The 14,926-nt window shown below is 43.9% G+C and overlaps 2 protein-coding genes across 4 annotated transcripts in view; one reads left to right on the forward strand and one right to left on the reverse strand.

The window, feature by feature from the left end:
- The first annotated feature begins 2,869 nt into the window (after positions 1-2,869).
- On the forward strand, positions 2,870-5,299 carry LOC111965386 (rho GTPase-activating protein 24-like). Its single transcript, XM_023989560.2, has 2 exons — positions 2,870-3,951; positions 4,960-5,299. The coding sequence occupies exons 1-2, from the start codon at positions 2,963-2,965 to the stop codon at positions 5,195-5,197; spliced, it is 1,227 nt and encodes a 408-aa protein (XP_023845328.1). The 5' UTR covers positions 2,870-2,962; the 3' UTR covers positions 5,198-5,299.
- Positions 5,300-7,008: 1,709 nt separating this feature from the next.
- Positions 7,009-14,926, reverse strand: part of LOC111965385 (mitogen-activated protein kinase 9) — a 29,051-nt gene continuing 21,133 nt past the window's right edge. Inside the window, exons 7-12 of one of the 3 annotated variants that reach the window (XM_023989559.2) lie at positions 13,267-13,338; positions 12,681-12,863; positions 12,140-12,264; positions 10,421-10,472; positions 10,237-10,305; positions 7,009-7,525 (exon numbers count right to left, since the gene is read on the reverse strand). In XM_023989559.2, coding sequence (XP_023845327.1) covers positions 7,389-7,525; positions 10,237-10,305; positions 10,421-10,472; positions 12,140-12,264; positions 12,681-12,863; positions 13,267-13,338 — 638 coding nt within the window. In that variant the 3' untranslated portion in view covers positions 7,009-7,388. Of the gene's footprint in view, positions 7,526-10,236; positions 10,306-10,420; positions 10,485-12,139; positions 12,265-12,680; positions 12,864-13,266; positions 13,339-14,926 lie in introns of all 3 variants that reach the window. The other 2 variants (XM_023989556.2, XM_023989558.2) reach the window with 2 other exon arrangements.

A 14,926-nucleotide genomic window follows, 5' to 3' on the forward strand; every position in this document is an offset into this window, starting at 1 on the left:
TCTGCCGTTCTCTCGCTCTATCTTCTGGAAGGAGCACCAGCTGCAGTGCATCACCTCATATGGTTTTCCTAGCTACAGTATGGTTCTTCTCTATATGCTATTCAGTAGAATGATGCCCAGACAGCTCTTACAGACTATGTCGCCTCTCTCCCTCCAAGTCCTCTTGCATTAACAGGGCCTGCTCCCATGCTAACAAGAGCCCTCCTCAATTACACTCCATCAAGCAACAGTCTGCACTAASCACTGAGCTCTCCCTTCAMCACCACCCTGACGCTTTATTATTTAAAACACGAGGATCCGAGTTGCCATAGAGGCCCCTTGGTCGTCATGGCTACAAACAACTGCGTAGATGTAAGGAGCAGGAGGACGGGTGAGGAGGTGCTTGAGGGCCTCGGAGAGAGGTTAACCTCTGCAGGGCTGAACTTTCCATCTTCATAAAGAGGTCACTGCCCTCTGAATAAGAGGTTAAAGAAGAGARGTCAGCTTTAAATGTTGTTTAAAAGACACTGGAAGGTCAAACTGTAATGTYAGAAGCAGTGATAAGGGTTAAGATKAACATTTCTGTCATTCTAGCTGCACGTCTCCTTCCGAAGTCACTGGTCTCTAAGAGACAGGCCAGTTCAGAACCTTGGACAGGGCTATGTGYTTTGCTGGACTCAGCGGAGCCACCAAGACCAGAATGTATCCTCTCTGTTTTTCTACAGCAATTGAAGTGACTGAAGACTATGCTTCGATGTGCAGGCTTGAAGGCCAAAGGGTGATTTACATAGGACAGATAAGTCTACAGTTCWACCAAGGAACAACACAAGCTGACTAAATTACTGAGGAGACTCCAAAGTAGATCCCCTCTATCCCATGGCCACATCGATAGAATCTTGCAGATCTATTCCAAAGTCCTAATTCTATAAAGCATTCCAGTCAACCCATGATTCCTCTCACTACTGCACTGCACTGCAAATGATCTGATCATTGCAGCTGACCTGACCTGAGTTGAGCTGAGGTGAGTTAAGGGAAAATATCGATCCATTATRTGGCTGTTTCCTGTGATCTAGGATCAGTGTCCCTGATAAAGACAGGGTTGTTCCTGCCCTGCAGCGGAAGCAGAGGAGGATCTAACACTGGATCACTGATCAATACTGGATCGATAGCTGTGATCTGATGCTGGAAACCGTGTTTTAACCCTAAATCGGAGGGAAGGGAGAAGCTGGTGGTTAAAGAGAGAATGTGTCCTGATAGCTCTTTGTCCTTCATTGGACAAGTAGGGTCCTATCAACCATTCATGGATTTTAAAAAGAGAAACAAACCGAGCACCTACATTTCATGTACAGTGCTAGAAAAAGGATACTGTGATTCAGATTAGGTTTGGAAGATGATGGAAGCAATTTCTGCCTGTTACATTTTTGCTGATGACAAGGTACACCACCAATTGAAAACACACTTTCCATATAAAATAGCTAATAGCCCCATCTGGTGGTCAAATGTTCCATAGCAACATCTGTGTGTTGTTGTGTGTGTGTGTGTGTGTGTGTGCATACATACTTGTGTGTGTGTGTGTGTGTGTGTGTGTGTAGGTGGCCATGGCTTACCTCCAGAACTCAGCTCTCTAGCCTGCAGTGAGTAAGGTGCATTAACACAAACTGTACTAAAAGCTTTCAGTTCTAATTAAATGTTTCACTTTGCCAATGTTTAAGTGACTCATAATAGGGAAGCTGTATCTCTCTGCCTCTGTCTCCAACCTCCTCATCTCTCTCTCTGGTTAAAAACTGTAAAATAACCTCTTCTTATCACATTTTCACCATACAGTAAGCCAACCTCTCAGTCTATATTCCCTCTCTCCCACTGCGTACTCAGGGTAAAAGCTATAGTCTAGGAGTTGTGCCCCTRTGATTAGTTTCCTGTACGGTAGGTTGGTAGCTGCCCACTGGTTCTGAGTCCGCTCTGTGTGAGAGTGCGTGCGTGTGAGTACTCTCCATAGATCCGCTGAATGGCCTGGGCTAAACTGTGGGGTGACTGACCACCATCACTCTCTTCACACTGTTAAATGCGCCTGACACTTGGTTCACTGCATCCCACAGCATTAGCATGAACAGGTGCCATAAACCAAGAGAGTGTGGGAGAGAGAARGGGGGAGGGGATAGAGAGATAAACAAACGGGAAGTAGAAACAGATTGACTGAGATAGAGAAACTACCATATCTATTGGGTGAAATACCAGTGTGCAATCACAGCAGCAAGATTTGTGACCTGTTGCCACATGAAAAGGGGAAAGGGGAACTGAGTGTCAATTGACACGGTGACGTGTAAGTCAGGCCAGAAGTGTGCCAGCATTTGTGCCATTGTACCCCTGTAAAAGGGAGTGTCTAACCCTGTATGCTCCAATCAGGAAGCATTGACTGGCAACCACTTTCATTCCTCTCCGGTGTCGGGGGGTTTATTGCAGTGTGTGTGCCCGCATACAGTATCTATTTTTGTGGTTGTAGCTAGTTCTGAATGTGTGTGTCTTCAGGAATGAGCCAGGCTGAGTTACACTCTGGTCACTCCSTCAGGAGCTGTTATGGTGCAACAGCTGAAGTCAGGGCTGCTTAAAGACACAAACATGCACGGACGCACACACACACACACGCACGCACACACACAATTCCACACAGCTGCTGAGTGAGTGCTGCAGTCCTTTCCTCAGACGGCCACAGTACTCCTGCTACCTGCCGTCCACCAGCCGCGTCAAGAACACCGAGGAGAACCAGGCAGGGGGTCCTACACACACTTCCCTCCCAAGGACACGGCACTCCTTCCAGGGGACAGCCAGCAGGGACCCTCCCTTACACCTCCAGACAGACTTACAACCAGACTTCAGACCTCTCCTTGACTAAACTGACAGCAGAGCAAGGTGTCACTACTGCACCCCTCGAACCCTCAGCACCCCCCCCTCACCGTGCCGGACCCCCCTAGGGTGAGGTAGTGACATGGAGCTACCCTGCCTGCCCACCGAAACCCCCACCACAGCCAGCTCCTGCTCCACCGACCCCCTGTACGACAACTGTCTACCCCACGCCGGGAGAGGGAGGGATAGAGGGTTTAGGGAGATGGAGAGAAAAAGGGAAAGTGGGGGACTTTGCAACCCTGCTGTAACCGGAATCCTTCACCCCTCCTCCCTCCCTGGCCTGGCCCCAGCTGCAGCTGTGGTTCCCACACTGGGAATGGGGAGAGATGGAAGAGGAGGGGAGAGAGGGGCTGGCGTGCTGCCAGCTCACAGTCACTGCAGCTGGGGAAGCCTGGGAAGGCAGGGCTGGGACATGGGGACAAACAGAGGAGAGAGAGGACGAGAGAGAGGAGGAGGGAATAAGGGAGTGCAGGAGGTGGAGAGCGTTCGGCATCAGCAGAGCCCCAGCCCGAGCCACAGCGACACACACGAGAGCGCTCTTTCCGTCTACGACAACCTTCACGCCGTGACCCCTACCGAGGACGCTGCCATGGAAACCACTGTGACTTTCCCCACGCCCCAGCGCTTCCTGAGGGTCCCGGTGCCGGTCTCGGGGTTGATGGAGGATGGAGGGGTCAGCGGGGAGAGTAGCTCCTGGTCTTCCTGTGAAATCCTCCTTGCAGGGAGCAGTGCCAGCAATGTACCAGACCAGTACCAAGACCTTGACCCAGAACTGGACTTTAACCAGGACGAGCCCATGTTCCAACTCCAGCCATTGATCCATCCACAACCCCATCGACCAGATAACTTCTCCCATCTCCAGCCCCTTGTCCCACCTCTACAGGCTTCTGCCGCCCATCCAGTAGAGCCTCTMCAGCCTTCTGGTCCTATCCCTGTACCTGTCCCTGGGGCCCGGGTTCCCCCTCCCCTGCCCTTGGCAGACCCCTCAGCCAGCGCCCTCCGCAGCCTCCTCACCAGCCTCCAGCAGCAGATAGCCAGGCAGAGAGAGGAGTATGAGGAACGCATACACAGGTAAGAACATCATCATCTAATGTGCACACACTAATAATAATAATAAACATGTTGACAAGCACATTTTGGCTTGCTTTTGGAGTGACATGGTTTCTCTGTGTACTTTCAGTGATAAAGGAGTTGCAAAGGTTTTCTATCCAGACGTGTGTGTCCACTCTGCTGTTTCCCGTGAACCCCCCTCCCCCCTCATCCTGTTTACTGACAGATATCAGTCATGGAATATTCCACAAGCACTTTTCCTGCCTTCTCTTCGATATTTATTTGACATGTCATTTAGTACGCACACAAGGAATGAATGCCATGACTGGCATATTAAAGAACACCGGAATTCAAAAACCGACAATTACACACTTCATGAAATTGTTTTCTTCGGGTGGAGTAATATTATGCCTAAAAACATAGAAATAGAGTCTGTTTGTGTCGCGGTGGATGAAAAAAAAGAGAGCTATATAAAAGGGTCTGTGCTAACCTAGACACTGACACATACCTCACTACTACTGATACAGACAGGGGATGCCTGGTCAGATTGAGACTAACTGGCCATACAGCTAAAATTAGGAGCATACAGCACACAGGGACAATGATGTCGGACTGTCACAGGCTAATTCACCATCCTTAACCCTAACCTAATCCCACGATGGATGCCCCCAAAAAGGGTACTCGATCGAGGTGTTGGCTCAGGACCTCTCGCTCTTCCTTACCCTTTTTGCTCTCCTCCTTCTCACTCTGTCCCCCTTACCCACTCTCTCCTTCGAGCACTTAAGGAAATACAATTGTGATTCTCCCTGATTCCCCGCGCCTTCRCCTCGCCATTTTAAGAGGCGAAAGGACGAAATGAACCAAGGAAAATGCAATTGAGATTCTCACCAACAGTCTGGAACAGAGGTCCTACAGGGAGAGGTGTTTGACCTGAGGGCTAACCCGGCTCAGCAGTTACTGTGCCCCCCCATTTCTAAGCCTGCTCTCGTCCCTCCCCACCAACCCTTTGTCCCCCCCCCCCCCTCCCAGTCTGGAAGAGAGGAACGAGGCTCTCCAGGTAGAGGTGTTTGACCTCCGGGCCAGCCTGGCTCAGCAGAGGCGGTGGTACTCTGTGGTCCAGGCTAAGATCTTGGAGTCAGAGAGGGGCCGTGCTGCAGCAGACCTCCGAAACGCAGCCCTGCAGAGGGAGATGGAGCAGTTCTTTGACACCTTCGGAGAGCTCAACAACGAGGCCAAGAAGACGGAGAAAATTGTCAGGAGTTTCTGAGACTGACCTTTGGCCGAGGGGTGTGTACTGTATGTGCCGAGGAAGTGAAGTATGTATGATGAGATTGGAAGTGATAAGACACTGTCTTTAAACTAAGACTATTTACACAATCTTTAAGGCCAGCTGGAGAGGAACCATTTGAGTATGAAGCGCTGAAGCCTTCAGGAATTCTAATGGATTATGGAAAGGTTAATTATCAGAAATGTGCATATTCATAAGCTACAGTATCTTGTCCATGGATTCAGACCACGGGCTCATACACCTTTATCTTGCGTCATGTTTACCTCATCTTTGATGATTATACCACACCTCTATTAGCACTTTCTAATGCTGGGTCGGGATCTGGAACWGCCGATTTGCCAGTTCGGTGGGGAAGCGCAAGAGGCGCTCACACACATCTAGAAGGTTCTRAACTGGTATCGATGTACAGTACCCTCTGCATTTACAGCAATTAACATCACATTCTTTGAGTTGTCCACTTTTAATTGATGGGGAAGGACAACATGAAGGCAAAGTGGTATTGTGAAACAGCATGTCATTGCAGACAGTACATTATAAAAATGACAAAATAAAAGGAAATGAACAAGATAAAACATRAGATGTACAGTTTGTACACAGTGAATGTTTTAAACATGGTACACACACACACACCTCAGTCCTTAACAAATAGGATGTAAAGAGTGAGCCACACTCCTCCGGTCGTTTAAGGCATGATGAATGAATAAGGCCGTCATGGTTTGAAAGGAAAACAAACATGGGGTACAGTCCTCCTCTGACTACATTATGTCTGCTTGTGCATATCCATCATTCAACAGAGTTACTTTTYGTCAAAATCTGTTTAGTTCTAAGGTTCCATCTATGCTCAGAGTTCTGCTCCAGAATCACACTAGGCATTGTACAGTTATGTGACATGTCCACATTCCAAACCAACAGCCGTGCTCCACCACTGTGTGACTGTCCTGCCGTCCATAGGCATTAACCTACCGATGTGGTTGTCCTCGTCTTCAAGAAGCAAAATCCATTAGAGGAACGATGAGAGGACAGCATGGTAGCGATATAGCACACACACGAGACAAGTACAGTGTATGCGCCACCATGCAAGTTGAACAACAATTGTTAAGTTGCTACATCTCTAGATCCTCAATTAGAATAAATGTTTTATGTCATGATTTCTCCCAAAGGATTTCCAGTACTGATGGAATGGTTTAGAATAAGATGCCCCGTGCATTTGATTATCAATAAAAACATTTCACAAGGGTCTTGTTTTGTATGGGTCAAACGTCATCAGTGGTGTGCAACATTTAGCAAAGAATTCAAACTCATGGACCTTTTTTTTGTACAGGATAATGATATTTCAATATACACATTGTACCTTATGGCATATGGGTTGATTGTACTATAAGAAGMTGTTTCTATGGGTACATTGAATGTCTAACAAACAAATATGCCTAGCTACATATCTACGTGCATTATCAGAGCTTYAGCTTGATACTATTACATACAGTACATTTATAAGGAAATAAAACCTCTACATTGCAACCACAGCCACCCCTGGAGGTCAGGAGGAGTAACAGCTCCAAACCACATCACTCAAGACAATTAAAACACTATCCTCAAAGCAGGCACCACTCTCACTTGTTCTCAACACTGCTACCTAACTAAAACAATCWAAAAATGTGATTAGTGGTTGATCATCAGATGAACATTTGATCATGTGATTAGAGCTTTGTCGCTGTAGCATGCAGAAAGCAGCTGTTCAAATCTAATGATACTCCTGTCTTTAGGTTAAAATCTTTATAGCCTTAATTGAAAAAAAAAAAAAAAATGTTTGTTAAGGTAGGCAAAGTAAATATCAAGGCCCTTGCCAAGATTTCTCACGACAGATATTCAAAATGGAAGAATATATTACAGAATACTTTAAATATTAATAAAAAGGCTATTAACCCAATATAGATATTGTAACTTGCACCTCTTACACACAGTCAGAAAAATAAGGCTTTGGATAGAAGTGAAACACTGCTCTGGGGTTACAGCTAAACTATACGTGTCCAAGATCGCACAATTTTTCTTTAGAAAAATAGACCTATGCATGGAAGTTAGAGAAAAAAAAGGAGATGGAAAGAAATAAAGGAGGTAAGCGAGACAAAGTAAGCTAGAATAGAGAGAAACATATACACTTCCTGGTGTGATCTCATTGGCTCTCGTCCAGGTGTCCAGTGAGTGTGTCAATGCTGCTGCTGTCAGTGTCTGAGGCCAGGGTTTGCTCTGTTGACATGGACGAGATGTCATTGGCCGAGGACGACTGGGAGGCCAACCCCCTCACTGCATCTATCACAAAGACGGACAGACAGCAAGAGAGAGAAAATATAATAGGGTTTATACTGTATATGTCTAATGCAGTGGTCACCTTTTCCGAGTCAAGATTACTTTTGCAGTCAAATCAAGCCGAGATCTCCTGTTCAGCTATTAAAAAAAAAAAAAAAAAAAAAAAAATACATTTTTTTTTAAAAACTACCTAATAAAAACAGTTCTGTAGGAACAGTAGGCCTAATACATCACAACATATTGGCTAAATGCTTAGCAATATTGTTCTTCAGACCATATTATATTTCAAAACTCAAGCTTTGATAATAAAATGGATCAGTTGGTGTAGCACTTGCGAGGCACAGCTGAGCATTGATTGAAATAATTTGCTTTTTTAGTTTACTGGGGGGGTACGAGGTCAAATCACGACGTCAGTGATCTTCAGGCCGGAGCTCTAGAAAAGACGCCCGAGTTTCTGAATTGAAATTCGGAGTTGGATGACCGTTCAAARCTATTTTTCCCCAGACGGATCAAATTATTTTCCCCGACTTCCCAATTGTCTTGAATGCACTGAAGTCAGAAGTAGGAGATCTCCGAGTTCCCAGTTGTTTTGAACACATCATTAGTCTCAGCGGAGGGAGGGAGAGAGCAGCAGAGGGTCCGCCTCTCACGGTCCCTGCTCTCTCCTTCCTTTCCTCTGGTGAGACAGACCAGAGAGAGGGGACACAGTCTTCCACCTGATGGCGAAACTCGAGTCGCACCTCATGTGACAAACATTTTATTTGATCTGCCTCATGCACAAATTCATGTTGTTCCTATGAGCAGAGAAAGTGAAATATTCCTCGATATAAAAATAGACACGACGAGCTGCTAATAATAATAATTTTAAAAAGCATGGCTATCGATAGACTTGGCTAATAATTCATTGCAGCTGCAGCGCGAGTGGACATAGGGAGAAGCGCATTTTATGTTTTGTAATACTGTTGAATAAAAACTTAGACATTAACTGACAAAAAAAAMCAAATTGACAGTCTCTCTCTGGTCATGGTTTTAAAAGTCATGAAAYGTCACTTAGGCTAGTATCAAACTTTGTGGCTGGGGAAGCTGTTGGCACGGTGATTTAAGCTATCCGATTGGCCAGCGCAGTAGGCGTACTCGCTTTAGCCGGTCCACTGGGAAGGCGGAGTTTGTCTTTTTAGACAAATGAAATGGTTCCAAATGGGTAAACTTTGCCTACCCAGTGTGCAGGACTTCTGAATCAAGTACACCTACCGCCAAAAGCACAACATAAAATAAATAAAAGAACGCAACCTTTTGTCTTTGGCTTTTCTACAGAAATGTTTGGTGATCGATGAGGAATGCCTTGAAGAGCAACGAGTCGATCGCGATCCACCGGTTAGTGACCACTGGTCTACTATATACACACACCAGGTAGGGATGGACATTTTTAAAATATCACTATTCAAATAATACCATGAGCCAATTTAAAAAAAAAATCAAAAATAAGTTAGACTCTAGACCAATCAGAATGACGCATAATGCCACAACAGCAGTTGTTTTCAGGGTGCTATTCTCCAGTGTTTTTGGCTAACAGTAGCCTAGGCTAACAGCAACAGTGAAAGAGAAGTCTGATGTTCACCATAATAGAACGGATTCTGTTTCAAAAGGTGTTTTGCATTGATCTGTGTCAGGTCTTCTGTTGGTGCGCGAGCGACTATAGGCTAACTGCTATTTGAAGTGAGGAAAATAGCATACCATTGTCAGAGCCAACCAGTGGGCTAAATGCACTATGATAGTAAAATGCTTTTTCATGTAAATGCAACCCATAGCCCATGAGAGAAAATTTGCTTTAAATTCAAACAAAATAATTTGATGCATCCTCAGAACTGTAGGCTACATTTACCGGTCGCAACGGTAGACAATTTACTTTCAAAACCATCTGAAACAGCAGTAGCTCAATGCATGTACATAAAGAAGTTTGTGGTTATATTTAATTAAGATTTTCCAAATGTCATTGTATATCCTTGTGTGTAACAATTTTTCCAGTTCTGGGTCAATTTTTTTGATGTTTTGAAAACTAACATTCATTTGGATATTAGAATATGCGAATCACCATGCCCATCCCTAATACCTGGCAGGGTCCACCAAGGGTTGGGGTCAAACCCATTTTAATTTGAAATTTCAATTCAATTCTTGAAGTGGAGAAGTTACGTTGAATTCAAATTTGAATTTCAACAACCTTCACGTTACRGAATTTAATTGGAATTAGACTGTTAGAATTTTGAATTTTTTGATCTTGGAATTCAATATTTGTACATTTCCCAGTTGATGGAATCAACGCAAATAGTATAAAAAAAAAAAAAATGGACAGCAGGATTGGTTTAAAAACTTTAAAAAATTGTATTTCCATTATAGCTAGGCTGTCTGAACAGTGACATGATCAGCCTGAAAGCCTGAGGGATTTGAATTCTAATTGGAATTATTGGGGATAATTTTGAATTGGGAATGTCATTCTTGGAATTTRCTTAACATTAGAATTGAGAGGAGTTAAATTCTCTCTGAATTCAAAGACTGAACTGGAATTTGAATTACAAATCGAATTTGTGCAATTAACCCCAACCCTGGGGCCCGGTCCACTAACATTCACCACTGTGACAGACACAACAGACCTAGAGGACTTGTTATATAGTACATTAAGATGTGATCTTGTATCTGTGTATTGTGTAAAGAGTTACCGGACTCTTCTTTCATCACTCCATTCTTGTTCCTCTCCTCCCAGTCTATCAATTCTTCATAAATGAGCTCTGAGGAGAAAGAGTGATTCATTTCATCCCTGTACAGTCATCTACACTGTGTGTGGTAATGTACTGTATCAGAACAGGTGAGAGAGTGCTGTCCCTAGAGGGAGCCACCCCCTACCTTTCCACTGTTCRATGCTGTGTTCTCTCTCCTCTAGCTGCTTGTCACAGATCTGTGGGGGAGGCTATTAGATACGACATAGACAACACAGTGACGCACATATCAGACCAAACAAATGTGTTCCCCATATATACATACACATTAGCCAAATACATTTAAACTCARTTCGCATTTAATCCTAGTAAAAATTCCCCRTCTTAGGTCAGTTAGGATCACCACTTTATTTTAAGAATATGAAATGTCAGAATAATAGTACAGCAAATTATTTATTTCATCACATTCCCAGTGGGTCAGACGTTTACAGACTCAATAAGTATTTGGTAGCATTGCCTTTAAATTGTTTAACTTGGGTCAAACATTACAGGTAGCCTTCCACATTCCTTTTGGCCTATTCCTCCTGACAGAGCTGGTGTAACTGAGTCAGGTTTGTAGGCCTCCTTGCTCACACACACTTTTTCAGTTCTGCACACAGAATGTTCTTATGATTGAGGTCAGGGATTGTGATGCGCACTCCAATACCTTGACTTTGTTGTGCTTAAGCCATTTGCCACAACTTTGGAAGTATGCTTGGGGTCATTGTCCATTTTGAAGACCCATTTACGACCAAGCTTTAACATCCTGACTGATGTCTTGAGATGTTGCTTCAATATATCCACAATTTTCCTGCCTCATGATGCCATCTATTTTGTGAGTGGACCAGTCCCTCCTGCAGCAAAGCACCATCACAACATGATGCTGCACCCCCGTGCTTCACAGTTGGGATGGTGTTTTGGCTTGCAAGCCTTCCCTTTTCCTCCAAACACAACGATGGTCATTATGGCCAAACAGTTCTATTTTGTTTCATCAGACCAGAGACATTCCTCCAAAAAGTACGATCTTTGTCCTCATGTGCAGTTGCAAACCGTAGCCTGGTTTAAGGCGGTTTTGAAGCAGTAGCTTCTTCCTTGCTGAGCGGCCTTTCAGGTTATGTCGACATGGGACTTGTTTTACTGTGGATATAGATACTGTTGTACCCGTTTCCTCCAGCATCTTCACAAGGTCCTTTGCTGTTGTTCTGGGATTGATTTGCACTTTTCCAACCACAGTACGTTCATCTCTAGGAGACAGAACACGTCTCCTTCCTGAGCGGTATGACGGCTGTGTGATCCCATGGTGTTTGTACTTGCGTACTATTGTTTGTACAGATGAACTTGGTACCTTCAGGCATTTGGAAATTGCTCCCAAGGATGAACCAGACTTGCGGAGGTCTACATTTTTTTCTGAGGTCTTTGCTGATTTCTTTTGATTTTCCCATGATGTCACGCAAAGAGGCACGGAGTTTGAAGGTAGGCTTGAAATACATCCACAGGTACACCAATTGACTCAAATTATGTAATTAATTATGTCAATCAGAACTTCTAAAGCCATTACATTGTTTGGGGAATTTTCCAAGCTGTTTAAAGGCCACGTCAACTTAGTGTATGTAAAGCTCTGACCCACTGGTAATTGTGATACAGTGAGTTATAAGTGAAATAATCTGTCTGTAAACAATTGTTGGAAAAATGACTTGCGTCATGCACAAAGTAGATGTCCTAACCGACTTGCCAAAACTATTGTTTGTTAACAAGACATTTCTGGAGTGGTTGAAAAACAAGTTAATGACTCCAACCTAAGTGTATGTAAATTTCCGACTTCAACTGTTATACATCTCCTCTCAAAAATGTGGAACAGTCCACTCACCGCATCTGCCTCTCCTGGATCGTACCACACATGGATATACGGGTGATTCAGGGCCTCTTCCACTGAGATGCGGCTCTCGGGATCGATCACCAGCATTTTGGACAGCAGGTCCCGAGCTTGACCCGCTGTCATGGAAATGAGAGAATGGCACATTCACTGCACTGTTTCTACAGCAACCAAGACTATCTTGACATCATTTCATTAAGATAGACCCCGTGGTCTCTATGGGACCGCTTAAGCCCACACAAGGTGTTAGATAAGAATACTGATCCAGCTTTCAACTAGATCGATTTGATACAGCAACACAAATATTGCTGGATAGTGTTCTTCACTCCTGCTCTACAATGTGAGCGAGATTTTACTCCAGCCCAGCACAAACACACCGGCTTCAGCTCATCCATTCATCACTACGGCCTTGGTCAGCTGAATCTGGTGTCTCAGTGATGGGCTAGAGCAAAAGCCTGCGATACTAGAGCCGTCCAGGACCAAGAAAAAAAAAAAAAAAAGTCAAAACAACGAGGTCAGAGGGGAGATATCTTACTCTTGAGTCTGTCGTGTTCGGAATCAGAGGGGAAGGCCCAGTCAGGAAATAGTTCAGCGAAGTTGACCCCTGGGTATTGAGGCTTGTTCATCACATAGTTCCTCACAGTCTCCATCAGCCGGTTCATAAACTCCATGGAGGGAGTACCCAGCACCTCAATCACCTTGTTCCACTGGTCTATGTCTGGACAGGCACCACAGTTAAGGAGAACATGGGTGTGTGTATTACATAAACTAAAAATCTGTGAAGAAAATACAGTCTGACCGAGAGAGAGAGAGGGGGGGGGAGAAAGGGCCCATTCCCATTAGAAAAGGTGAAACAGGCAGCCAGTATAAATGCTAAATCGGAGTCATCCCAGTTCTTTTTCAATGGAGGTGACGTATACTGGTTGGAGGAAAAACACAATGAGGTGGTCTCAATCGTCCATGTGGATCTAACCAAAAAGCAAGCCAAAGTATAAATACTTATGGAGACAATGGCAGAATCAAGTGTCAGAGAGGAGTGGAGATCGAGGGATGAGGAAAGGGATGAGGAGTGAGATATTGGAGAAAAAAAAGAGTGGCAGAGAGAGGTGGATGAAGGATACGGTCAGTGCCCTGGAAGATAACGTTGCCCTTCACCATTTCTCCCATGATGCACCCCACTGACCAGATGTCCACTGGGAACAGGAASAAAACGAAAAACACAATGTTCAAACATATGGTTGGTTGTCTTTATAACACAAATCATCAAAATCATAGAAAGACATATGGCAGTGGTTAAATTATTATATGTTAATGGCAGAATAATGCGTTAGAGTTATGAAATGTTTCAAATGCAGAGTTAGGGATGTACTCCAGGCTGTTTCCATTCAGAGAGCACTCATTAGGATGGGAAGGACAGACTAACTAACTTCAAACACAGCCTTTCAGGCTCCTCTCACATGCTTAGGAGCGCCGCTTATCAGTTTACACAGCCGTTTTCGGTTTCTCGATTTGCAAGTCGAGGATGCAATAACGCGCGTCCTTACTGGACACTTTGAAGATGTTAGAATAACGGTCCACGTTTACTTTTCCTCAGCCAACAAGACGAGTAACGAACAGCAAAATCACCAGCCTGTGCATAGGCGGCGTTTGAGTTTCAGCACATTTTTACCAGAAAAATGCACCTTTATAATAAAGCATTGAATGCATCGTCGCATTTRCAGACTTATGTAAGATAGCCTACTATGCATAATGTGATGAGTAGATTGTCCAATCATAATTTAGGCTAATAATATAACTCGGTCACAGTTCGCAAAAAAAAAAAAAAGACTGCACGTGTATATCGGCGAGTCCTGGGTTRCAGGCTATATCAGATACGTTTATTCTTTCTTTGCACGGGAAAAACAAAATTTCATGCAATTCCACTACACTTTATATAACTGGAGACATAAGCAGAATCTTTTTTAATACAACAAATTACAGGGTAGCCTACTCTGCTGACACTGAAACTGATAAATGAAAACAACGCTGTCCATATAATAAGGCCTATGAGAAGGGGGAGACGCAAATAGAACATGACGTCCATCTAAACCGGAGGAGAAAATTATTGTCCAAAAACAAACTGAAGTGGCACTGACCGAACAACGATAAAGAGTGAACATGCGCAGTGCGCACTCTCCGCTGGTGCTAATAAGATAAGCTATAGGCCTACTGTTCAATTAGGTYGAGAATTTGGTTACTAAAAGACAGATGTTCATTGTCTTCCCTTTACAGCAATAGCCTTTTGTTATCCAAACTATGTTTTATTTCGGTWTAGACAGGAGTAGGYTAATTAGGCTATATAATTTAAGTTACTTAGGGAAAGCGTCGATTCCCCTAGTCTTATGGATGTGTCACCTATGAGCCATGTCAATCTACTATTCCCCATAGTAGAAAAGTTTACTATTCTATCTCTGGGACAGTTGYGGGAAGATRGATCCCAAATTCATACAACCAGTAGGCCTAGGCTACATAAAAAATAATGTTGAAAAGCAATGAATAGATGAAACAGATCATAACGTTTAGCTTAAAATGTAAAGTATTATTTCTTAACATAATTAGCGTCGTAATGTGCACAAGGCATTTGGCTACCGGACAATGAAAGGAAATTTAAAACCAATAGAACATGAGATAAATAGACTTCTGGTTTCAATGGCATATGCCCAGGCTAATTTGAAGCAAGGTAAAACATGCCTCATAATGTAGTAAAATGTTAAGGTTTTAAACATTTAAGTAGCTATACAT

Source organism: Salvelinus sp. IW2-2015, linkage group LG6.1, assembly GCF_002910315.2.
Source record: "Salvelinus sp. IW2-2015 linkage group LG6.1, ASM291031v2, whole genome shotgun sequence".
Lineage (NCBI taxonomy): Eukaryota > Metazoa > Chordata > Actinopteri > Salmoniformes > Salmonidae > Salvelinus > Salvelinus sp. IW2-2015.